The sequence below is a fragment of the Schistocerca serialis genome, chromosome 3, assembly GCF_023864345.2.
Source record: "Schistocerca serialis cubense isolate TAMUIC-IGC-003099 chromosome 3, iqSchSeri2.2, whole genome shotgun sequence".
Lineage (NCBI taxonomy): Eukaryota > Metazoa > Arthropoda > Insecta > Orthoptera > Acrididae > Schistocerca > Schistocerca serialis.
Genome location: NC_064640.1, coordinates 118,574,148 through 118,599,776, shown reverse-complemented (window position 1 = coordinate 118,599,776; position 25,629 = coordinate 118,574,148). Strand labels below are relative to the sequence as shown.

The 25,629-nt window shown below is 40.7% G+C and overlaps 1 protein-coding gene across 1 annotated transcript in view; it reads left to right on the top strand.

Moving 5' to 3' along the window:
- LOC126470714 (dynein axonemal intermediate chain 3-like) overlaps positions 1-25,629 on the top strand; it is a 277,772-nt gene that overhangs the window by 216,936 nt on the left and 35,207 nt on the right. The window contains exon 11 of the mRNA XM_050098716.1: positions 14,307-14,419. Within this exon, the coding sequence (XP_049954673.1) occupies positions 14,307-14,419 (113 nt within the window). The remainder of the gene's footprint in view (positions 1-14,306; positions 14,420-25,629) is intronic.

Genomic DNA, 25,629 nt, shown 5'->3' with positions numbered 1-25,629 from the left:
GCCAGTCATGTCATACAAATATCTGGAAATTAATAGCATGTTAACTGCAAGTTGGTCGATGCCAGAGGTGCGGTTGCGGGGAGCGAAGGAAGCAACCCGGCCACCACATTGACCGTCCCTCCTATCTCCTGCAGTGTAGCCAACTTAACCTGTGCTTCATGCTGCCGTGAAAGCAGAAGTCACGCACGGGGGTAAGGATCGTCTAAATGTTGTTCATAATCAAAACTGAAATTGTCTTACGTATTGACGTGTTTAAGGAAGATGCTGACTGCAACAACTGTGTACACTTATGACCAAAACAGGAAACGGTACGTAACAGAGTTAAGTGCAACAGAGTAAAATGGCAGACGACAATGACATCTCACACAGTACTGTCAGGTAGTTATCGTCGGCTGCAGCCAAAAACTAAATGTCTGCCGGCCGCAGCATTCTGATGTCTGCCAAATTCTACCGATTCAGGACCAGGAAGCTGATCGACTAACTGAAAAAACAATGTAGGTTGAGTTGGGGTTAAGTGAAGAACAGTCTGTTCATTGGTAGAAAGGGCGGTAACGAGTGCATATCCAGATAGGCCCTCGCCAAGGGCACAGGCGCAGAGGGAGCGCAGAATCTGGCCAGTTAAAAAAAATGAGGTTAAAAAATTATCTGGGGAGATGTACTTGAGTTCTTCCATCCCCTGTGTTCCTATCTTTTCCCTCGGCTGATGAAATATTCACGTCGTTGCCACAGTGCCATTTCCACAACGTCATTTTGTCCAAGCAGCGTGGCGAAGGAAAGACTACTACCGAACAGACGTCTTACGGTAACATGGTTCATTTGGCAGCATTGCGCTGGGTTCACAAAGCTGCCGTCTAGACTGTTCGCTCATTTTCAACTTTGGAGCTCTTGCTGGAACGTTGCTATGGTGTTGTACTATCCGAAACGTTGGTGGGCTGATGCTGAAGCAAATATGCTATTTGACTGGAGGCACCCGATTACTGCCGACTGAGTACTGGATCGAGACTCAGCTTCAGTGCTTTAAAGTGTTTGTCAGAGTAATAAGTGCATGTCCGCAGCTCGTGGTCGTGTGGTAGCGTTCTCGCTTCCCGCGCCCGGGTTCCTGGGTTTGATTCCCGGCGGGGTCAGGGATTTTCTCTGCCTCGTGATGACTGGGTGTTGTGTGATGTCCTTAGGTTAGTTGGGTTTAAGGAGTTCTAAGTTCTAGGGGACTGATGACCATAGATGATAAGTCCCATAGTGCTCAGAGCCATAATAAGTGCAACGGAAAACAGATCTCACTTACCAGTATATCAAAACATTACATCTAACTTTACTGTCACGAAAAACCTTACGATGACTCTGTGTCTTATCTTGAAAAATGTGCAGCTGATTTTGGTGCCAAATATAGCAGTGATATTGAAACATCTACGTCTAAATCCATACTCTTAGGAACAATTGTGAAGTGCATGGCAGATGGTACATTCCACTGTGCCGGTTATTGGGGCTTCCTTCCATTCCATTCACGTAAAGAGAGTGGAAAAAATAATTGTTTAAATACGTCTGAGCATGCTGTAATTAACCTAATCTTATCCTCACGATCCCCACGGAAGCGATACGTAGTAGGGAGTTCTAGTATATTCGTAGAGTCTCCATTTAAAACCAGTTCTTCAAACTTTGTTAGTAGACTTTCTCGGGATAGTTTCTGCCTGTCTTCAAGAGTCAGTGACATTCTCCCACGTGTCAAACAAACCTGTGACCATTCGTGCTGCCCTTCTCTGTACATGTTCAATATCCCCTGAGATTCCTGTTTAGTAAGGGTCCCACACGTCTGAGCAGTATTCTTTATCTACGACAGAGCCTATGTGATGTTCAAATGTGTGTGAATTCTTAAGGGACCAAACTGCTGAGCTCATCGGTCCCAAGACTTACACACTATTTGAACTAAATTAAACTAGCCTGCTCGGATCGCTGCACAGTCTAACACGCTACTTCCCAAGCAGGAAGGCATGCCGGTCCCCAGCACAAACACATCCGGGGGATTAGTGTTGAAGTCCGGTGTGCCGGCGAGCCTGTGGATGGTTTTTAAGGCAGTTTTCCATCTGTCTCGGCGAATTCAGGCTGATTCCCCTTATCCTGCCTCAGTTACACTATGTCAGCGATTGCTGCACAAACTCTGTCTCCACGTGCAAGTACTACATAATTACTCTACCACACAAACATTTGGGGTTACATTCATCTGGTACAAGACATTCCCAAGGGGGGAGGGGGGGGGGGGAGGAGGGGAGAGGGAGTCCACTGGTGGCCGAACCACACAATAACCCTGGGTTCAGTGTGAGGCAGCGGTGTGGTGAGTGGACTACTGTAGCCTATTGTAGGGTTGTGAACCACTGAGGGCTACAGCGGAGACAAAGCCTCTCTGTCGTTTCTAGGTTCCCAGTCCAATACACACACACATACACACACAACTTAAACTAACCTATGCTTAGAACATCACACACACCCATGCCCAAGGGAGGACTCGAACTTCTGGTGGGAGGGGCCACACAACCCGTGATATGGTGCCTCTAACCACGCGGCACTACACACAATGCCCCTAACCGTGTGGCACTACACACGGTGCCTCTAACCATGCGGCACTACACACGGTGCCTGTGTGATAGTTCCCCTTCATGTCACTACTAAGTGTTACACCCAAGTATTTGTATGAGTTCACAGGCTCTAACTGTGACTCACTAATATTACATTCATAGGAAACTATGTTGGTTTTTTTTTTTTTTTTCATTTTGTGAAGTGCACAAATATCCATTTTTGAATATTTAAATCAAGCTGCACCACTCTGAAATCTTATCAAGGTCTGACCAAATATTTATACAGGTTCATTCAGACTGTACTTTGTTGAAAATAATTGCATCATTTGTGAAAAGTCTGAGGTTATTATTAATATTGTCCACAAGATCATTAATATAGAATATGAACAGCCAAGGGACCCTACACGCTTCTTGGGGTACACCCAAACTTACTTCTACATTTGTCAATGACTCTCCACACAAGATAATATGCTGCATCCTCCTTACCATGAAATCATTGATCCAGTTACATACTGTGTCTCATACCTCATATGATCACACTTTTTATAATAAGTGTAAGTGTGCTACTGAGTCAAATGCTTTTTGGAAACCTAGACTGCCATGTTTCATGGCTTTCAGGGTGTCTTGTGAGAGAAGTGTGACTTGGGCTTCACTGATCTATGTTTTTGAAATCTATAATGGCTGGCATGGAGTAGGTCGTTCCGTTCAAGGATGTCTCGTAATAGAAGTGTGACTTGGGCTTCACTGATCTATGTTTTTGAAATCTATGGTGATTGGCATGGAGTAGGCCATTCTGTTCGAGATACCTCATTATGTTTGAACTCAAAATATGTTCGAAGATTCTACAAGTGGATGTCAAGGATACTGGATGGTAGTTTTGTGGATCGCTTCAGCTACTGTTCTTGTAGACAGGTGTGACCTTTGATTCCTTCCAATTATTGCCACAGTTTTTTGTTTGAGGATAGATTGTATTTAACAGAGAGGTTAACTCATCTGTGAACTGGGTATCGAATCTGATGTGGATTCCATTAGGCCCTGGAGCTTTGTTCAGTTTTAACAATTTCAACTGTTTCTCATGCCACTAACACTATTTATTTCACTCATCTTTTCAGTGGTCTGAGAATTAAGTTGTGGCAATACGCCTGGGTTTCTCTTTGTAAAGGAACATTTGAAAACAGAGTTAAGCAGTTCTGATTTTTCTTTGCTACCCTCAGTTTGAGTTCCAGTCTCGTCCATGAGCAACTAAACACTAACTTTGGTGTCACTAACAGCCTTCACATGTGACCACAATTTCTTTTAGTTGTGAAAGATCATTTGACAACATTCTATTATTGAAGTCACTGAAGGATACACGCATTGCTCTCTTCACTGCCAAACACATTTCATTCAGAATCTCTCTATCTATAGCCCTGTGCTTTGTTTTATACCTATTACGCAGTAGTCACTTTTTCTTCAGAAGTTTCTTTACAATGACTGTATACCATGGAGGATCTCTCCCATTATGAACTGCCCTTCTGGGTATATATCTATCCATTGCATGGTCAATTATTCTTTTGAATCGAGTCATATTTCCTTTACATGCTTCTGTTCTGAGCTAAAAGTTTCAAGTTTCTGATTGAGGTATAACACTATTGTTTCTTTGTCTACTTTGCTGAACATACAAGTCTTTCTGCTTGTTTTAGTTGCTCTTTGTGTTTTGGTATTCATTGTTGCTATTACTGCCTCATGGTCACTGATACCAATTTCAATGAGGACTTCCTCAAAGAGGACCAAATGAGGTAGTGCAGTGGTTAGCACATTGGACTCGTATTAGAGAGGGAAACGATTCAAACCTGCATCCGGCCATCCAGATTTAGGTTTTCTGTGATTTTCCTAAATCACTCCAGGCAAATGCCGGGATGATTCCTCTGAAATGGCATGGCCAGTTTCCTTCCCCATTCTTGAGACAGTCCGAGCTTGTGCTCCATCTGTAATGACCTCGATGTCAATGGGATGTTAAACCCAATCTTCCTTCCTTCCTAAAAAAGTTCATATCTGTTTGTTGCCATTAGAGCTATTATATTTTCATCACGAGTTGGGTTCTGAACAATCTGTTTCAGGTACTTTTCAGATAAGGCATATACTAACATTCCACAGGATATCTTGTCGTGCCCACCACTAATGAAACCATAATTATCCCAATTGATTGTGGGATGATTTAAGTCTCCTCCAACATTACAGTATTATTAGGGAACTTATGTATAACTGAACTCAGGTTTTCTTGAAAGTTTTTGGTTACATCAGAAGGAGAATCTGGTGGTTGGTAGGAGGACCCTATTAAAATGTACAGTGTAGCTAGTTAAAGTAACAGCTGCTTTCAAGTTATGGGCGAAAAAGCAAATTAAGAGCATTTAAACAGATTTCCATTTGGATATTTTGAAGGTTTCTCAAAGTATGGGTCAAGAGATGCTTACCCAAATGTCAAAATAGTTTTGCCAGGGGCTGCAGTGTCTTGGGTTAAAGCAAGCTGTTAACTCTATCATTTTGTCCATGGGATATGAACCAACTGTTAAACTTGACTTCAACAACTTAATCAATGAGTTTTCTGCACTTAAAACACAGAAATTCAAAGTTAAATAATAATACAGAGATAATTCTTGAAATGGGTATTGTCTCAACTTTAAATTAGACCCATTTTCCTCTATTTCTAATAAGAAATATATGCACTGTTGATAATTTTAAAGAACAAATAAAATCTGTTCTTTATTATTATTAATAATATTTTTATTATTACTGTTATTATTTGCATGTAGGGCCTGCTGGATCACACAGTGCTTTTGGATTCATTTTCCCTATCTTCCATATGGCTATCATTTGCTCTCCCTGTCTTGTTTTTCTTTCTTCACTTCTCTTGGTTCCTGGTTTCTTTGGAACCTCATTCCACCCAACAGTTTATATTTTGACTGAAAAGATTCCTGTCCACTACTTCCACTGTTTCTGTCTGGGTTTTCTCAATGTCCTTTTTAAATTGTCTGATCCATGGTAATTTCTCTAATTTTTTGATGTTTGCCATAATCTATTGTGTAAGCCTTGTTGGGAATCTTTGAACATGTCCACAAATTTTAAATCCTCATTTTCTAATACCTTGTTGACAGGTCTGACAATTTCTCTGTTGCTTTATAGGATTTCAATCTCCATCGGTTCTTCTTTTTGTCTCGGCCAATAATTTTCCTTATAATTCATCACTCTTCCTTCAGACTGTTTCTCAGCTTGCCTTTCCTGTTGAGAATTAAAATTTTGCTCACATACAGGCTTCAGGACTGATCACTGTGTTGTAATGTCTAATCTTTGTGTGGATATGTACTTACGGTTATAGATGTCATGCGTTCTCCGCCATACTCTCTTGCGTTTTTGCAATTGAAGTCTCACTGCTTCCTTTACTAGTATTATTTGTTTTCTGATCTCACCAACATAGTGAGGTCTGTTCTAGGCATGAGCATCCTCACAGAAAACTCACTTGGTATTTGCTGCTCTTATATTCACACTGTGATTGTGATCTTTGAAGTAAACATGCTGAGAATATGTTGCAAGTGACTTGAAATAGGGGAACCCCCTGTATCAATTTATGTCTGTCTTGTCACCTTTCATGTGGAGTGGGTGGATGAAAATGCAATTTCCAGATGCCCTGTTGTTTATAAGTCTAAGAACTGGGAAATCTTGAAAGTAGTTATGGGCAGTTGTGTAGCTCAGAAGAGTATCGAAATTGCTACATACAGTTGTCGTGATTTAACAAATGAGTTTACCATCCTGCTTTCTAAACCATTGATTCTGTGGTGGTATTCACGGGTCTTCCCACAGAACATCCTATAAAAGTCACATCTACTGTGTTCCCTGAAGTTGTTTTCAATAATTTAATATTTTTCTCTCATGGCAACAAACTGACCTGACCTCTTTGAGGAAGTCCACATTGAAACTGGTATCTGTGACCAGGAGCCAGTAACAGCAACAATGAATACAAAAACACAAAATGCATGTAAAAAAAGCAGAAGTAGTTATATGTTCTGCAAACTAGACAGAGAAACAATAGTGTTATACAATCAGTGAGGAACATGAAATTTTTAGCTCAGAACAGAAGCATGCAGAGGAACTGTGACTCAAGTTTAAAAGAATAGTTAACCATATACTGGACAGATATATACCCAGCAGAAAAGTTCTTAACAGGAAAGCTCCTCATTGGTATACAAGCCACTGTAAAGAAACAGAGACTGCAGCATAGCAGATATAAATCAAAGCATAGGGCTATAGATAGAGAGATATGGGATGAAATGCATTTGACAGTCAAGAGAGCAATGTGTAAAGCCTTCAATGACTACCATCACAGAATATTGTCAAATGATCTTTCACAAAACCTAAGGAAATTCTGGTCATATGTAAAGGCTGTTTGTGGCACCAAAAATAGTCTTCAGTTAATCATGGATAAGACTGAAACCTAAACTGAGGGTAGCAAAGCAAAATCAGAAATGCGTAACTCTGTTTTAAAATGTTCCTTTGCAAAGAGAAACGCAGCAGGTTTGCTCCATCTTAATTGTCATACCACTGAAAAATTGAGTGAAACAGATATCAGTGTCAGTGGCATTGAGGAACAACTAAAGTCATCACTGAACAAAACCCCAGGGCCCAATAGAATTCCTGTCAGATTCTATACCCAGTTCAGCCAGACCTTGATAAGATTTTAAAGTGGTGCAATGATCGGCAGCTTGCTTTAAATGTTCAAAACTGTAAATATGTGCACTTCACAAAATGAAAAAGCATAGTATCCTGTGAATATAATATTAGTGAGTCCCAGTTGAAACTTGTAAACTCATACAAATCCTTGGTGAAACACTTAGTAAGGATAGAAATTGGATTGATCACATAAACTCAGTCACTGGTAAAGCAGGTAGTAGACTTCAATTTCTTGATAGAATACTAGGAAAATGCAACCATTCTTCAAAGGAGATTTTTTACAAATTGCTTGTGTGACCCATCTTACAATATTGCTCAAGTATGTCGGACCCATACAAAAAAAGGACTGCCAGGGGATATTTAATGTATACAGAGAAGGGCAGCACAAATGGTCACAGATTTGTTTAACCTATAGTACAGCATCACAGACATTTTGAATGAACTGAGCCTACAGACTCTTAAAGACAGATGGAAACTATTCCAAAAAAAGTCTGCTAAAAAAGTTTCAAGAACCAACTTTAAATGATTACTCTAGGAATATACTACAACACCTTACATATCACTCCCATAGGGATTGTGAAGATAAGATTAGATTAATTACAGCATGCACAGAGGCATTTAAACAATAATTTTTCCCATGTTCCATACATGAATGGAACGAGAAAAAGCCCTAATAACTGGTACAGTGGGATGTACCCTCTACTATGCACTTCATCGTGATTCACAGAATATAGATGTAGATGTAGCTGTTGATGTAAATGTGCCTCCTCTTTGTCACTCTGATTAATGTTGCCACTGTTTTCTAACCTCAAAGAAGTGTTGCTTAGTTTCAGGTGATTTTTTTCGCTGCTATGTTTCATTTTTCCAAAGTATCTGCATGTGCTTAGTCCCACTAAGATTGTTTGATGTTCTTCCAAGTGATAGCTTTTTGGCTTTCTGTATAAGCCGTGTTTGGAACTATTCCAGTGACTGCCTTTTCTTTCTCCCAATCATCTTTTATATTATTTTCTTGGGTCCTTTGTGTGAAGGTGTGTACATTTGCACTGTGCTGTTTTGGGGTAAATTTTACTGTTATGTGGACGTGACTGATCTGAGTCAACATGTGCACTCATGCAGAATCATTTGTACATTATGAACTTCTTACTGAGAACAACTGGGACCAATAGCCATGTGTGTTAAATTGCCGCTCTCAAGATGGAGCAGTGCACCACCTTCAGATCAAATCTGCTTGGCAAATTAATAATGAGGGTCAGTGCGCCAACCAACCTGGATGTAGTTTTTAAGTGGTTTCCGACATACCACTAGATGAATACCAATTTAATACCCAAGTCCTGTCTTAGTTACATGATTCACAAACATTTAAAAACTTTCACTCACTTCCATATAAATGACAATACATGCAGACACTTAGGGTATACATATGCCATCCTGGGGTTAATGAGGTGCTGACAGGAAGGGTATCAGCCACCTCTTAAACTAACTATGCCAAATCCATAAATAACCATGTCAACCATGTTCTGATGCTTGACACAGACACAGGAAAAAAGAGAAGACAAATAACTTCTTCCTGAGAATGGTATGTGATAGCAACGTAATGGATTTGATACTCATCAAGTAATCATATGGGTTACCTCAAGGTCTTTTGCTTTTGAAAAATTTTTCTCATTGAGATCGACACAATTTTCAGATTCTTTTGTTAACACAGCATAATGAATCTGGTTTCATTCCTGTTGATGAATGTACATGCTGAGAAATTGCTAACCATTTGTTGGTATAGTTTACTCCACCAAGTTGTGCGATGGTGTCATCTAGTAGGATTCTCATATCAGATTGCTATCGTATATCATAATAAAACCAATGTACAGTAGCTCCATAAACAATTTAATACTATTTCATTTTGATTTTGTTGTTGTTTATTTACTACAAAGATACATCCAATTTGTTGTGTGGAATATTTTATATAAATATAGTTCAATTAAATGATATTTTTCAATTATAAAAATAATTAAACTTATGTGGGAAAATTACAGAAATGTAGCTTCACGGGGGCACAGCATTGGCAATTCTGCCGAGGGCAGAGGATCACCTTGGTACCACTCTGTTGGTAGGATGGGGGTACTGGAACACTGCCATTTTTTTTTCTTTTACAAAAGAGACTGCATGTAAAATACTTGCATGGCCCATATCAGTACTTGAATACTGTTCAAGTTTATGGGACTTATGACAGGGCAGACTAACAGAAGACATCATGTGTATACAAAGAAGGGCATTGCAAATGGTCACAGACTTATCTGATTGTCAAAAAACAGTTACAGAAATGTTGAAAAATCATAACCGGCAGGCACTTGAGGCACTGAGTTTTCATGGTTGTACAGGTAGCCTGAAAGCACTGATAATAAGAATGTATGTACAATACTATGTGGATTAGTGCAAACAATATTTTCATTCATATGCAGAGTGGAAAACAGTTTTATGACATGATAAATCACAGTGTGTAAAGTTGAACTTAGTTAGGTGCACACTTAATGAGGTTGTGCAATGACAAAGACACTCAACTTACATTTTTGAAGAATACTGGAACTGTTCAAATATCTATCCAGCTATCCTGATTTAGTTTTTCAGTCATTTCCCTAAATTACTTGTAGCAAATGCTGGGATCATTTGTAAAACTTTACCACAGCTTATTTCCTATCCCATTCTTTTCCATTATGAGTCTGTGCTTCATATCTAATACTTAAAAAGATATTGGGTATTGAACTCTGACTGTCCTTCAGAAAGGCATGTGTGGATCTGGAAGATGCCTAGCAAACAGTATTTATCCAAACATGTGTTGTGTCAGCAGTGAAATTTAGTGGATGTGGAATAATAACTTGATCTGTTTTGGAATCAAGCTACAAATTACAGTCAATGGCAAAATGAACACAGGTGTTTACAAGAACATTTCACACTATAGCATGCTTGCCATACTGTAACAGTGCTGGAGCTGACTCTTTTTTCTGCTTCACAAGGGGACCACATGGCAATTGGATTTTTGTTAATTATTTGTATGGATGGCACATGAAATTCAGAACTCAAATAGACTTCTCCAAAAGCAGTTCGATGCAACTATCAAAAATACTTGAGAAAACTGACTTCAAAATTCTCTGACCATTTATAATATGCTAAAGTAAGGTGGTGATCTTTCACCAAGTAGTGTGATAATGTGGTTGAGTGCTCAGCTGATGAGAGTGGGCCTGGGTCTGAATCCTGGTGGAATCATATTTTTAAATAAAGGTGCATATTCTGTGACCATTTACATGAAATGTAAAATGCAAAAACAGAAAAAACTTATTTTGAAATTGTTTTAAATTACACAATCTTGATTAGAAAATTTTTATAGATTAGTAACTAAGAATTTTGCAATGGAAACTGGATTTTTGTGTACAATATATAATTATAAATAAGCAGATGTGTATTTTACACAAAAATGACAATTACATTTGTTAATTAGAACATATTTAATTAATTTTATATTTTAAATATATAGGTATTTGAACTGAAAGGAAAAAACGAAAAATTAATAACTGAAACATGACTCAATCTATCAATTACAGTACCACTCCTGTGCACTTTATGTATTCTATGCTTCATAGATGTACTCATAGAACACACAACTTTGTTTAAAAACTTGGGAAATCAAACACAGGTCCCTCACAGTCTGACCAAACACACTATCTAGGAGGCATACTGCTCATCAAAAAATATGTACCTTATTTTAGTGTATTAAACATGACTGGAAAACTCAAAGTTGATTTTCTCAAGAATTTTTAGAGTTGTCTCAAACTGCTTTAGGAGAGGTATATTTGAGTTCTGAACTTCACATACTGAAAATATAAAAAATTACAAAAATCTGATTGCCATGTGATCCCCTTGTCAGTATAATAATACCCAAGTCCACAAACTGAGGACTGTTCTGTTGTAGTTCAAAGAAAATCAAGTGGATTTGCTGGACTGACCTGCACAAAGCCCTGACTTGAATCCCATCAAACATCTTTGGGATGAACTAGAGCATTAGTTAAATACTGGTTGCAATTGTCCAAGCCTGGACTTGCACTCAAGCAGCAGAGGTGTGTACATCAGTAATGGAGTGCGTTACCTGAGCTTGGCCAGAAGAGGAGCTGCAAAGCTGTGCTCAGACTGTAGCATGATGCAAAGCAAATTGTCATGTGCAGTTGTGTTCTTGCGCCCAGTATGGGCAGAAATGGCCAGAAGAAGGAGACAGACACTGAGAAGAAGCTTTTGACACTGCAACCCACTAGGAATGTGGAACGGAAGTGCAACAATTGTCATCCACCTATCCCCCCTCTGTACATCCAGGGCAGTAGAGTGTCATGGGCAGCGATGTATGATATTATAGCCACCTGTTGCAAGGAAGAAGTTGGTATAGAGTCCCTTGACTCAGATGCTGTCGTTCAGCTGCAGGCAATGAGCATGGCTGACCTCCATGCACTGAAGAGTGCTGTGACTGCTCACATCATAGATCCAACTACTGTTGAGAAGATGACCATCCCAAAACTGCGTGAGAAGCTATCTAAGGCACTGATCAGGGGGCTGCCTTGAATATGGGATGAGAAGACAGTCCAAGAGGAGCTTTTAAGTGCCAGATTCTGATGTGCAACGGCAAAATTCCACAATTGGATGAATAAGAAGCAATCGCTGCTGTACATTATCGTAGTGGAAACTGCGACTGATGACAGCAACATCTTTGGGATAAGGAAGCTCTTAGGCTTTCCTGTGACTGTTGAAGCCCTCTGTCAAGGCATGGTCCCTAAGCCCCAGTGCTTTAGGTGCCAAGTAGAGGGGCATGTGGCTAAATACTGCTGAAATTCACGCGTGGTGTGTCAAGTGTGCCAGTGTGTACAACACTTGTGCCTGTGACAGATAACGAGATGAGGTGCCAACTTGTGTTCACTGCGGCAGGCCACTTGTGGCAAACTGCCATGCCTGCCCAGCCTTTGCCAGTGATGGCTGTGCTGGAGATAAGGCACAAACCAAGAAGAAACAATGATGGCACCGTAAGTGTCGCCAAACAGACATGCAACCGAGAGGTGAGAAAACAGCTCCCACTGCCCACAGGTGGCCAGAAAACCACACCATTCAGAGTGGAATGGGGAACCAGCTGCTGGTGGTGGCACAGCAGGCGCCACAAGTGCAAGAGATACATGCCATGCTGGTGGCCATGACAGAGGAGGCGATCGCAGGCTTCAAAGCTGCCATAGATGCAGAAAGGGCAGCTCTTAAGGCCACCCTGACTGCAGAGACAGAGGAGGCATGCAGCCAACTGTGACAATTGTGCTCACAGCTGGCCTACATCAGTGCGGACACCTCAGGAGAAGGGATGATACCTGCCGCCACTCCCCTTATGAAGCAGCCAGCAGAAAAACACCAAAGAAGAACATGGATGCCACTGCAAGAACACCAAAAGCCATTGGCTCTGAGCAGCTCTACTATGATGAGTTGGCTACCACGGCGATCAGGACGCTCAAGGATATCGGCTACATCATCCTCTACACAGAGGAGACTCAACCGCGGCCAGGCCTACGGAGATGAGAGTGAGCCAGAGCGTAGTGGTAGGCGATGCATAATTCCCATCGAACCTGCGCGGCAGAGAGAGCCTCACTGACAGGCAGCGGGGTACATCCAGCACGGCCACGTGGCTTCCTCTACCCTCATTGGTTAGAAGCTGAGACACCAACGGGGGCGGCATGGAAAATTCTGAAGCGTGGCCTGGTCAGCATCGCCTAGGGCGCGTTACATCATCAGCACATGAGAGAGGCACGTGATCGAGATTGCCCACCCCGGTGCTGACTTGTGGTGCCAAACTGAGGGTCAAGTAATTTCCAGCAGCTGAAGCTGCCTGCTAATGCTCTGGAGAGAGTGAAATTAACCTTTCGAAATAAATTAATGATAGAATCCCCTACTATATGGCTGAACTTTACAATACACAAACACTGCAGTATCAACATCCTGCAAGACCTCACTTTAATGAACACTAACCCTTATGTAGAGATGGCAGTAGGCCATCATGCCAGTGTGGGCATGGGGAGGCTCCACCTCTATATATTTTCCAAAACCTGGCAGAAACTACCAGTACTGACAGTGCTTGAAGAAGAATGGAAACACATTCTACCTTCACTGTACTAAAACACAGTGGAAATTCTTTCCTGAAGCAAATATTGAATACACTGCTGTAACATCAGGTCATTTTTCATGTGAGAACAATTATTATGATGACTAAAAACTAAAAACCAAAACATGATAAACTCGTAATGAAAACATTTCATCCTGCTTACAACAGCATAAATGTTTTCTGTTTTGGAAGGCCATATCTGAGATCAAATTAAATCAAAGATTAGTAGGGAGGATGGTAATGTGGTAGCATCCCCACAAGAGAGATTGAGGGAGAACATTAAAAGAAATACTTAGAATTTCTAATCAAAAATTTGTAGACTAGTTCCTATGCTCTTACTTCTGTAAGTGTTTCTCTATTCCTAAGCTTGTTTCCTTATATCTCTGTAATATTAATTATTTAGGAGCAAAAGTAACAACTCATCAAATAGCAGAGGCACTGAGTCATCACCAGGCACATAAGAAAGTCTGGAAATTTCACTAGCATTTGCACAATGGACAAAACCTTGACAGCATTTTCAGCCTGCACAATGTAATCATACAGATGTATGTGTGGGGGAAGGGAGGGGCAGGGGGGGGGGGGAGGTAGGGGGAGGGGCAGTTGGCAGTTGGTTGCTCTATCTCAAAAAATTATTCATCTGAAAGCTAGACTTGTTTATATACCTAATCTTGTTTATATACCGTTTGGTGACAAAGTGCCTCTGCTCTTTGGTGAATTGTTATCTTAACTTTAGAATTATTTACATTCTATCAGAACTTCCCACTTTACATTTGAACCATACATCATTTACACCAGTGCCTCCCTTATGCTTCTTTCCACAATAAATGCAGAGAATTCTTTAACATTAAATACCTGTTATGTTTCAGGAATATACCAGAGTCCAATAAACCATGACAACATATTTGGAGTTGCTGATTCAGGAGGAACATTCAGAATATTTAATGTCCCTCATGAATACACAGAATTCCATCCTGAAGATGTAAGTAGGACAGCATTTACTCACTGGAGACAGTGCCAATGTCTAGCTTGGATAAAGTTCAGGTACAGAATAGACTATGATACTGTGTAAGTCTCATTTTATACAGACACCAATATGAAGAAGGTTTCATTGTCTCAGAACACTTTCATTAATAGCCTGACTATTTAACATTGCAAGAGAGAGAAATCATCTCAGCATATTTATTCAGCAAGGCCTTGAAATTAGAACCATTTTGACATGGCCCACTCATGTCAGAGCCTCACTCTAACTCCATAGAAACTTCCCAATCTCCTTATTGTTTTTAGACCTCAATAGGCATTCAGATCAGCCTCAGTCCAACTAAGGTTCTCATTTGCCAATAATTCTGGTGTTGCTACTGTTTGGGAAAACAACAGCAACAAATGATGAGCCATCAATGATAGGCTCTCATAGGCTAAAAGAAGTGCAGCATTTCAACATGGCACTGGCTCAACAAATGAACAGAAGATCTACAGAGAGGTACTGAGCCATGACATTTAAATACATATCCACTGCACCTTATTGCTGGAAAATTTCAGGCATAAAAAGCTGTGTATACAAAATGTCATTAATACAGTTTTAGGTTAATATCAACTGAACATTCTGATCACATTATTTGACCATTCTTTATCAAATGAGTGCATGTATTGTCCTGATTAAATATTCTGTGGACTGAAAAATAAGTGAAGAGGCTATTATCAACAGAGCTGCATAGACAGATTCATGGAACAATACATACCACAACAGCTCTTTACATGCAAATAAATTTACACCAATGCTTATAAGAATTAAAACTCCCAGGAAAAATGTCTTAATGTGTAGAACAATGTATCAGTAATAATTAAGATTACAGAGAAATGACAGTCACAGGGCCCAAAAAGTATCCTCTTTTTGTGTTACATGCTCACTGCACGAAGAGTAGCTAGACTAAGTGGAAATGTGAAAGTAAATGCCATTATGTCTTGCTGACATTAAATGGCAGAATACCAGCTGGAACAGGGGTGACTGATTGGTTTCTGGTAAATGGGTTTATGTCACTACGATGTTGCCATGAGCTGTGCTGCATGCAATGTGGTGTAGTGGTTACTGTCACTGGCTGGCATGTTGTGACTCAACATTTGAAACCCAACCACCAGAAATTATTTGTTCATTCATTATTTATCATTTCTGGAAGGTTCTCAAAATTTCTTATGTTTGTAATGTTTGTATATTCTGAAAGATTCAGTGTTTGTAAAAAAAGCTACATGCTCTTTCCACGAAGTTAGCTCACTTCTATCTGTTCATTGGTTTTCATAATAAACACGCTTTCATACTAATCTCTGTCCAGGAAGTCAGTTCTCTTCTATCTGTATGTTGGTGTCCATAATAAATGTCCTTTCAGTGCTAAGTGTTGTACTTTGCTGATGACCCTGCTTTCAGATTTGGACTTTGTTATTGTTACAACATGACACTGTTTTGTGCAGATTCCAGGTACTTCAAAACATTTACGTCACTGTGGCTACAATTAAGAAATGTAAAAGTGGACACCTGCATAGACAGAAACTAGAATACAAGCAGTACATCATTTCCAGGGTCCGCATATTCAAGGGACCAATGGATTCCAAAACAGCAACAAGTAAGCTGCACATCAGGCATGTATCAGTGTTTTCTAGAGACCCTGGTCAGGACTCAACAAAATGGCTGAAAGGATTTGACTGAGTCATCAAATACAACAGATGGTATAATATGATATGTTTGGTAGATGCATAGTTCTACTTGGATTGGCACAGCCCCAAAGTGGTTCAAGAACAAGTGGAGCAAATTCCAGGCCAAAGTAAAGACAGCATTTGGTGACAATCAGCAGCATGTCCACTTAGCACAATAACAATTGAAGAAAAGGGCCCAGTGTGATGGGGAAATGACACAGTCTCGAGAAATGTTGTTTCTACTGCTTTTTTTTAAAAAAAAAGAAAAGAAAAAAAACCTCGAGTGTCTGATGACTACTACACCACCAGGTGTCAACCATCACAACAGCTGTACTTATGTCACTCAACTGCAGATGATTATACTTGACCTGTGGAATGAAACCCATCACCGTACCCTGGACAAGGTCACTCCACAACATGCTGTAACCATTCCCTGTTGAGGTACCAACCATTTACCTAGCTGCCTAATTCATGAGAACTAAAAAATCCTTCATGGATGACAGTCACCAAGACTTCAGGAAATACCATCAACGTTATCAACAACGGCTAAGATGTTTGGAATATAGTCAACTCATGGGCTTCTTTTCCTATAATGTCAAATGCTTTTTAATTGGCAGCTGAAGGAAACTGTGTTCTGTGACATGATAGATGTAGCAAAGTCATGTTGTCCATTTATGGTTTCGAATCAAGTTGTTGATAAGACATTCGAAGCTGGCCGGAGCGTTACCTAGTCCAAATGGAATAACTATGAACTAGTGGCAGCTGTGCTGAGAAATGCATGAGCCATAGTTGCAACTAGCCCAAGCTAGTGGCATGTGCTGGCACACCTGTGTATTTACCATTAGGCAAAATTTTTGCAATGGTGCAATGCAAACAGGTGCACACAAGGAAAGCAGAGACCAATATGAGCTGAGCACAGACCAGTGTACCATGTCTCCAGGTGTCCGATTCTGCTTGCCATGGGCCATGTGGGTCGAGCTTAATGTGAGCTCCCAACAACAAGTACAGGATTATTTAGACAGCACAGTCCATTTGTGCATGTTATTACACTACAACCATGAAGTACATGGCACCCCGCAGGTCAGGATGATAGTTATCAATTTTGTCCACTCACACATCCCTTGTCCTTTCCACAGTTACATGGTTGATCAAAGTGCTTGATCATTGAGGAGTGTACACCCTCTGGGAATAGTGTTTAAGCACTTCTATTGTGGAATGCCCATTACTGCATTCACACAATTTTGAGAGCGCAGACTTTCATTACTAGGAGACATTTTTAAATGAGTGTGTATTCCTTTGCCATGAATAAATGTATCATTGTGCAGACATGTTTTCTGTCAATTACCATCACCATGTCCTAGAGTCTGAGCCCTCTGCACCACTAACTTGTAAGCAATGATCCTACTCATTCCTGCTTCAAACTCATAGAGGCCATGAGGAGTTAAGAAGGCAGTCTTTTCCTGCTGGCCTGTGCCCTGTCTGTATGTCCATAGCTGAGGAATACTATGCTCCTATAAAGCAGGGTAGGGTGTCATCAGTGCATGGCAGTGGGTAGATATCTTTTTTTCGTGATTTTGCTGTCTTCAGTAGTCAATGCAGAAATACCATGTGCCATCGTTCTGCTTTACAAGGACCACTGGAGGGGACCAAGAGCTCTCCAAAGGTTCAATCATGTCACTTCCTCACAAATTATTCATCATTTAGCCAGTGACATTCTATATGAGAGCTAATTGGTGGATGATCTCTAGTATTGATATGGTGTTTTACCATTCGTCACTTGGTCTGTTTTTTTCTCCACTCCAGATCTGAAGCCAGCTGAAAATTGTTGCAGAACCATTAACACTCGATGTTCAGTCAGGCAAGATCCTATTAGCAGTTCAACAATAACTTCCTCCACTGCTTTATATATAGTGGTAGCAGAGCATGATTGCTTATGACTGTCACTGGTTTGTAAATGTCTTTTGTGAGCCTGAGTAGCTTTTTGCAATCAAGAAAAGTTTTACTGCTTGATTGAGCATCTAGAGTGACAACTGGACTTTATCTCATTGATGATGGTGGGAAGACAACATCTTCAACAGCGAACAACTATCCAATGGAATCTTTGTTATGTGTGCTTGTTGGAATAGCTTCATCAACCTGGAGTTCTGATGTTCCACAGTCTATGACTGCTTGTGGTGTTTGCAAAAGAGAATAACATTATGACTAGATTCTACTACAACAACAAATTCGAAGAACTGTGTCCTGTCATTGATAGTTACTCTTGCAATACATGTTCCCCTTGGCTGGATGTATATCCATACTATCCTAGCATTGTGTGAAGAGAATACCAGACAGAGCTTCACACTGACACCAGCTGTTATAGATATTACCTGAATGTGCAGTGTCTGTCCTTTTGGACATGTCCAAAAGAACAGACACCGTGCATTCATATAATCGATTGCCAATGAACAAAAACTTGATTTTGGATGCAAATTTAAGTTTGACCACTGATGCAGATCTAAAATTAGCAAGCACGTGGGATATGGACAGGGACTGCAGGTAGGTGGTGGTAGGTGTGAATGTAGTCAGCCAGGGAGTGTGGTGAGATAGTCCACACATTTGGAGGAAACACTGTGTCTGGGTGGTGCAGTGGTTAACACAACTGCCAAGTAAACAGGAGATCCTGGGTTGAAGTCCCGGTCCGGCACACATTTTCATGCATTTCCGCTGATTCTGCACAAAGTCCCAATGCAGCTGATATCATTGGTTATTTTCCTTTCCTTTCTCTGTTGTCCCCCTTCAATTTACATAAAATGTTAAGGGATAGGTGCAGTTCTCATACAAATTCAGGAAATGCTGAAAAGGTGATAGCTTATGCTTCCAGAATACTCTCTAAGTCCAAGAGCTACTACTCTACAGCCAAGAATGAGTGCCTTACAGTTTTTGGGGACCTCAACAAGTTCTGACTATATATGCATTTGGCAAACCATTCACCACTGTGGTGGATTACCATTCTCTATCCTGACTGACTGCCCCAAAGGATCTGTCGGGTTGACTGGCAAGATGGACACTGAGGCTTCAGGAATATGGCATGCAAATATGGACACACAAGGATGTTGATAGTCTTTCAAGGACTCCTTTGACAGAACACACCAGTGTGGGTCAAATCTGTCACCACTGCATTAAATGGCATTGCTGCTGAACTGAGAGAATATCCAGGATTGCTGCAAAGCATACAGGTCTTGAAGAAGGAGGATCTGACCAAAGGAGACTTCCAGTTAATAAACAGAATATTGTATGAGAAGAAGTATGCTCCAATGGGGCAAAAATGGAAGCTTCTCATTCAAGCTCAGCTGTGACCAGTTATCCTGAAGTTTTTCCATGGCACTCCAACATGTGATCACCTGGGATTTGTGGTTGGTTGGTTGATTCGGGGGAGGGGACCAAAGAGTGAGATCATCAGTCTCATCAGATTAGGGAAGGATGGGGAAGGAAGTTGGCCATGCCCTTTTGAAGGAACCATCCCCGCATTTGCCTGAAGTGATTTAGGAAAATCATGGGAAACCTAAATCAGGATGGCCAGATATGGGTTTGAACCTTCATCCTTCTGAACATGAGTCCAATGTATTTGTGAAGAATCTAGACAGAATTAGGTGCAGGTATCACTGGCCAGATACTGGTCTGTTAGACCCATGTAAGACAATAGAAGGTATGCCAGTGACAAAAACACATGCTGCAATTACCTCCTAGGCATCTGGTACTAGTTCTGTGTGCAGCAGCACCATTTCACCAGTTTTTAATCAACCTCTTGGGGAAGTTCCTGACATTAGTGAATGGGAATTGCTGGATAATAATATGCACCAATCACACCATGCACTACACTGTCACCAGAGTGTGCCAACTGCCTAAGTTCCAGAAATTATAAGATTCCTTGTACAGGGCATTATTTTGAAGCATGGAGCAACCTGAGTAGTGATCTCTGATTGTTGAAAAGTTTTCCTATTGAGACTAGTATCAGAGGGAATTTAATGTTACAAAATCACCCACAGAATAACATCTGCCCACAGAGGAATGACCTCACAGGCTACTTTAATAAGATTTTGGCCACTACATTCACATTGTACAACAGAGAGACTCAGATACAGTGCTGCCCATCATGACAATGGAATACAACACTGCAAAGCAAGAAACTACAAGCTTCACACAGTTTTGTCTGCTCCACAGCCACAAGGACAAAACAACAATGGATACTCTGCTCCTATTTCAACTAGACAATACTCAGGATGCCTACATGAAACATTTCATCACCAAGACCAAAGAAGCAAGGCACTTGGCTCACAATCGGCCCCTGGACGTCCATGAGAAGAACCAAGAGCACCGTAACGCCAAGCACTGACTGGTGAGATACAGCCCAGTAGACATTTTTAAGCCTATACAGAAAGTGGGACTAGTGGAAAATTTAATACTTTACACCAGCAATTATTTGTTATTTAGTATTTATCATTTCTGAAACGTTCTCAGAATTTGTAATATTTGAGTATAATGGAATATTCAATGTGTGTATAAATAGCAGCACTCACCATCCGGGAGATCAGTTATCTGCTGTCTGTATGTCGGTGTTCACAATACACATGCTCTCAATGTTAAGTGTTGCAATTCATTGACAACCCCACTTCCAGATTTGGATTTGATTATGGTTATGACATGACAATTTTTCATCAAGTACCAGGTATGTTGTTATAACAGCGCTGCACATGTGGAGCCAATTTCCAGAGAAAAAGTGTAAATTGTGACAAGAGCATACTGGGCCTTGCAGCATAGCTACAGCAGGGGATGACTGCAATTTGTCTGAATGACTGTGATGGACTCTACAGCTTCTGTCACAGTGTGGTCTTAACATTAGAGCACTGCAATTGGTGTAAACATCTCTGAATTTGACAGTTTGATGCTGCCTCCTTGGGACTGGACTGGAGGCAAACATGACATTGTGCCAGATTTCATTGCCCAAGAAATTGATGCTGGTATAGCATTTTTTTCAGATGAGTCATGCTTCAATTGTCCTGCAGTAATGGCTAAAGTTGTGTTAGATGATAGTAAGATGACTACAATCTGTCAGCCTGTACTGTTGAGTGGCATACTGATGAAATGACAAATACAATTACCTTGCATGCCGTAGGACATGTAGCACATGCTACAAATGATGTACTGCCAGTGGCCCTGTAGCAACAATTCTCAGCACCGTGAGGTACAAACAAAAATCAGGCACTAGATTTTCTATCTATCACTTTTAAATTCCAAATGTTGTGCTTTTCAGTTAACATAATGAAGTGGCACTGATATAATACATGGGATGTCTTTGTGGTTGGCATCAGAGAATGGAATCAACCTGTATATCAGTGGCAATGTCAATAAATAGGCATAGTGTGTTGAAAAAGCACAGATTTGGATCTTAGAAAGAAACTTAAAATACCATCTAGAACCAGTGGTTAAATTGTGGTAAATGCTCTGAAATTATGTGGACAATAAATGAGCTGACTGAAATGAAAGTCTTACTCACAGAAAGAGAACCTGCATCTCGATAATGGCAAGGTGAAGTTTTAGAAGTTAGTGACTGTATAGGAAGAGGATAATTTCTAAGATCTTTTTAATCAGCAATCTTCCAGCTGGGAGTATGTATAAAGAAAAAGCAAGATCAAACACAATTTATGGAATGCGGTACTTTATAGAGAGATACATAAAATGCAGTGAAGTACATGTTGTGCATAGCACTGAACACATTGACTGGACAAAAGTAATACAGGTTACAGAATACGCTGAGCACTTGTTTGCAATTGCTTAAGTAATACTGTTTCTTTCGCGGCTTACAAGAGTGTGCCAGGAGGTGACCTCTAAATAGAAACAAAGCAACTCATCCTGATTCAGTGCTGGGTCTGGCCCAATCAGAAGTCGAGATAAGGCTTTGGCAATGGCGTGTTGCATTGTTGCTCAATAATGGATCTGAAAATGATAACAGGAGAGGAAGAGAACCCACCACTGCAAACGATGTGCTGCCTTGTCCAGCACAGAAGCCGAAGGGTAAAAAGAGCAACCAACAGCTTGTGATCTGTGACTGAATGGAACTTAGGACCATACAAGAAGACATAAAATTTCTTGAGGCTGAACACATATGCTGAAGCCTCCTTTTCAGTCTGAGAGCGCTGCTGCTGAGTGGAGTTAAAGTCTTATAAGCATAAGAAATGGGTCATTCAGACCCATCCGCATACTTATCCACCAACAATATGCCAAGACGATGCTGAGAGGCATCTGTTGCCAACAAGAGATACTGACCCAGCTAAAAAGTGGCCAGATATGGGGCAGATCAAGTTTAGAATCAAGCAAAGCAAATGCACAGCCACAAGCTTGTGACCAGAAAAAATGTCTATTTTTATGCAAAAGCTCCTGCAGGGGCTGAGCAACAGTAGATGTGTCCAGTAAAAACTTATGGTAGTATGCAACTTTACCTAGAAATGCCTGCAGTTCCTTAATAGAGGTCAGCCATGGCAAAGCCACAATTGCGTTAATATAGTCATGCAATGCTTTGACCCCTGTGTAAGAAAACTCAAAACCTAGATACTCAATTTACATCTGAAAAAATTGAGATTTGCCAAGATTGCACTTGAGACCCACAAACTGCAAAACAGAAAACAACAATCAGAGATTGGTAAGATGGTCTTCAGTAGAAGAACCTGAAACAATGATATCTTCAATTGATGCAGCCGGGTACAGAGGCTGTCAGCTCTTCTAAAAAATGCTGAAAAATTGCAGGTACACTAGCAACACCAAAAGGCAAACACTGATATTGGTATAAGCTGAAAGGTGTATTGACAATGAGAAGGTGCATAATGATGTCATCCAAGGGGAGCTGGAGGATGCTTCCAAGAAATCAGTCTTGGAAAAGTAGTGGCTAGCTTACAATTTTGCAAGCAACTCGTCAGGGTGAGGCAAAGTGTATGTAATCTATCATGAACTGTGCATTAATCGTGACACTGAAGTCACCACAGAGGTGGAGCTTACCCATCAGCTTCTTAAAAATGACCAGCGGTGTAGCCCATTCACAGGAAGAAACAGGCCAAATGACATCAAGGGATGTTAAACTGTCTAAATCAGCCTTGACAGAGTAATACAACCTGACAGGCAGGTGTCACACGCGAAAAAAATGGGGGCGGGCAGACTCTCATGGTAATGTGGGCCTGAAAACCAGTAGCAAAACAAAGCCCAGGGGAAACAAGAGAGGAAAACTCAGAGCAGAGGGACCCCAGTTGCTGATACAGAACTTGATCTGACACTAAATTTATTTCATCAGCAGTTGAGAAACCAAAAGTGTTAAATGCATGTAACTCAAACATCTGCTGTATGGAAACAATCAGCAACAAGGAAAGTGAGAGAGCAAACAACAGATTTGTAAGAGACAGGAGTGGAGAATTGACATAGGATCAGAATCTTCTGTTTATTGTGGCTAACCAACTTCCGTGAAACCTGTGTGAGGGGAGGGGGCCCAAGACCATGTACATTTATGCATTTATTAAAGTCACAGCAGCTCCTGTGCCCACTTGCATTGTTAGTGGTCTATTAAACACACGAAAGTCAGTAAAGAATTTGTTCAGGGAAACATTCATTGTAGAGATACAGTTTATGTCCATCGGTACTACTGTGTCCACCATGTTCAAAGAGGAGTTATGCACTGATGCAGTGTGGCCTTTCTTTTGACACTTTTTGCAAACCACCCAACACTAAGGGCATGCAGGATGCTTGTGTTGGATGAAGCAGTATGGGCAAGATGGAAGGGGGGCATGCAGCTGCTGCTGTGATATATCCTGTTGCTGCTGTGGCTGTAACCAACATTGCACCATGCAATGCTGAGTCAAAAGTTGTACTGCTGCAACAGCTTCCCCATCATCCTAAACACTTGCAGCATGCCTAACAGGGGTTGACTAAGCAACTTCTAATACTCGCCACACAGCAATCTGATTGCCTGTGGCCTGTGACATTTCAAAGGACTGTGTTTTATTGAGCACATGCGTAAGTGTCAGATTCTCCATTGAAGTGCTTTCTCGCAGACTTCCCTATCTGAGGACAGATGAATAATAACAGCACACACCATGCAATCAGCATAGGATTCATGATGGGTTCTAGTGACAAATTTACAATGTTGGCTCAACTCGGGAAGTCCTGCAGCCCAGGCTATTTGTTTGGGTGTTTCTGACAGTGATAAAATTCTACATGTGTTGCAGTGACATGCATTTTGTCACAGTAATTGGTCAACAGAAGCTTGCACATTTCATAAAATGATAAGCTGGCTGGTTCTTGCAAAGGCACACGTTGGCATAAGAACTGATAAATGCACAGTGAAAGTCAGGAATAAAAGAAAGCCCTACACAGATTGCATAGTCCATACAAAAAACCTGGAAATGTTGGTGTAACCATATCTTGTAGAAGTTCCAATTTTCAGCTGATACACCATATGCTGGAAAGGGCAGTGGCTGCACTGATCTGCTGAGAACATGCAGATGCCACTTGATTTAGAGCAGTGGCAAGAGCCTGTTGTTGTCCCCATGAAAGCTTGCTGCTGGCAGTCAAATGTTGGAGTATTTCTTCCATTGAGACATTCGTCGGGTGACTTGGCACTGACATTAACATGTGGAGAAATCATAACCCTCACTTATCATCAAGTTTACTATAGCAAGAACAAATGTGATTTATGGAATGTAATAGCTTATAGAGAAACAATGAAGTACATGTTATACATACCACTGAACACATTGACTGGATAACAGTAATACAGGTTACAGAACAAGCTCGGCACTCATTTGCCATCACTTAAATAATACTGTTTCTTTGGTGGCTCACCAGTGCACACCAGGTGTCCAACCCAGGTGGGCCTGTGGACTGTATGGATGCACGATCTCTGAAATTGTGCACGTCATGAGTGAAGGTACATCAATTATGTTTTAATGTCTTATCAATGATTACATCATAAGAGACAGAATACAAGTTCATACAGCAAAACATGGTAAAAAATATTAGTCCTACCCCTTTAAAATGAACCATTCTGGCATTTATCTTGATTGATGTAGGGAAAATGTAGAGAACCTAAATGTGCATGTGTGGACTACTACAGAAAGACATTAAAAGTGGCAGTTTGTGAAATAAGAAATACAATTTTGGTTGATGGGTTTCTTAGTTATTGGATAATCTAATAGTGCTGTATCTAGTACTGATGTCTTTATGAAAAAACTCATTTAAATGACTAGTAAATAACTGAGTCATGTGAAAGAGATATCACCTCTATCTCTTATGTGTGCTCTAATGATTGTGTTTCATTCTGTATTCAAATATTGTGCCAATACACAGAACTGGATGAGAGTTTGGGCAGAGACAAATGTTGTCGTCTAAAGATGTGTGGCTCCACATTAGTGTCATATTTGGGGCCCCTGGGACAGAAAAGAAGGCAGTTTCTTCTTGGTGGAGAGGAAAACTACTTTATTTTGT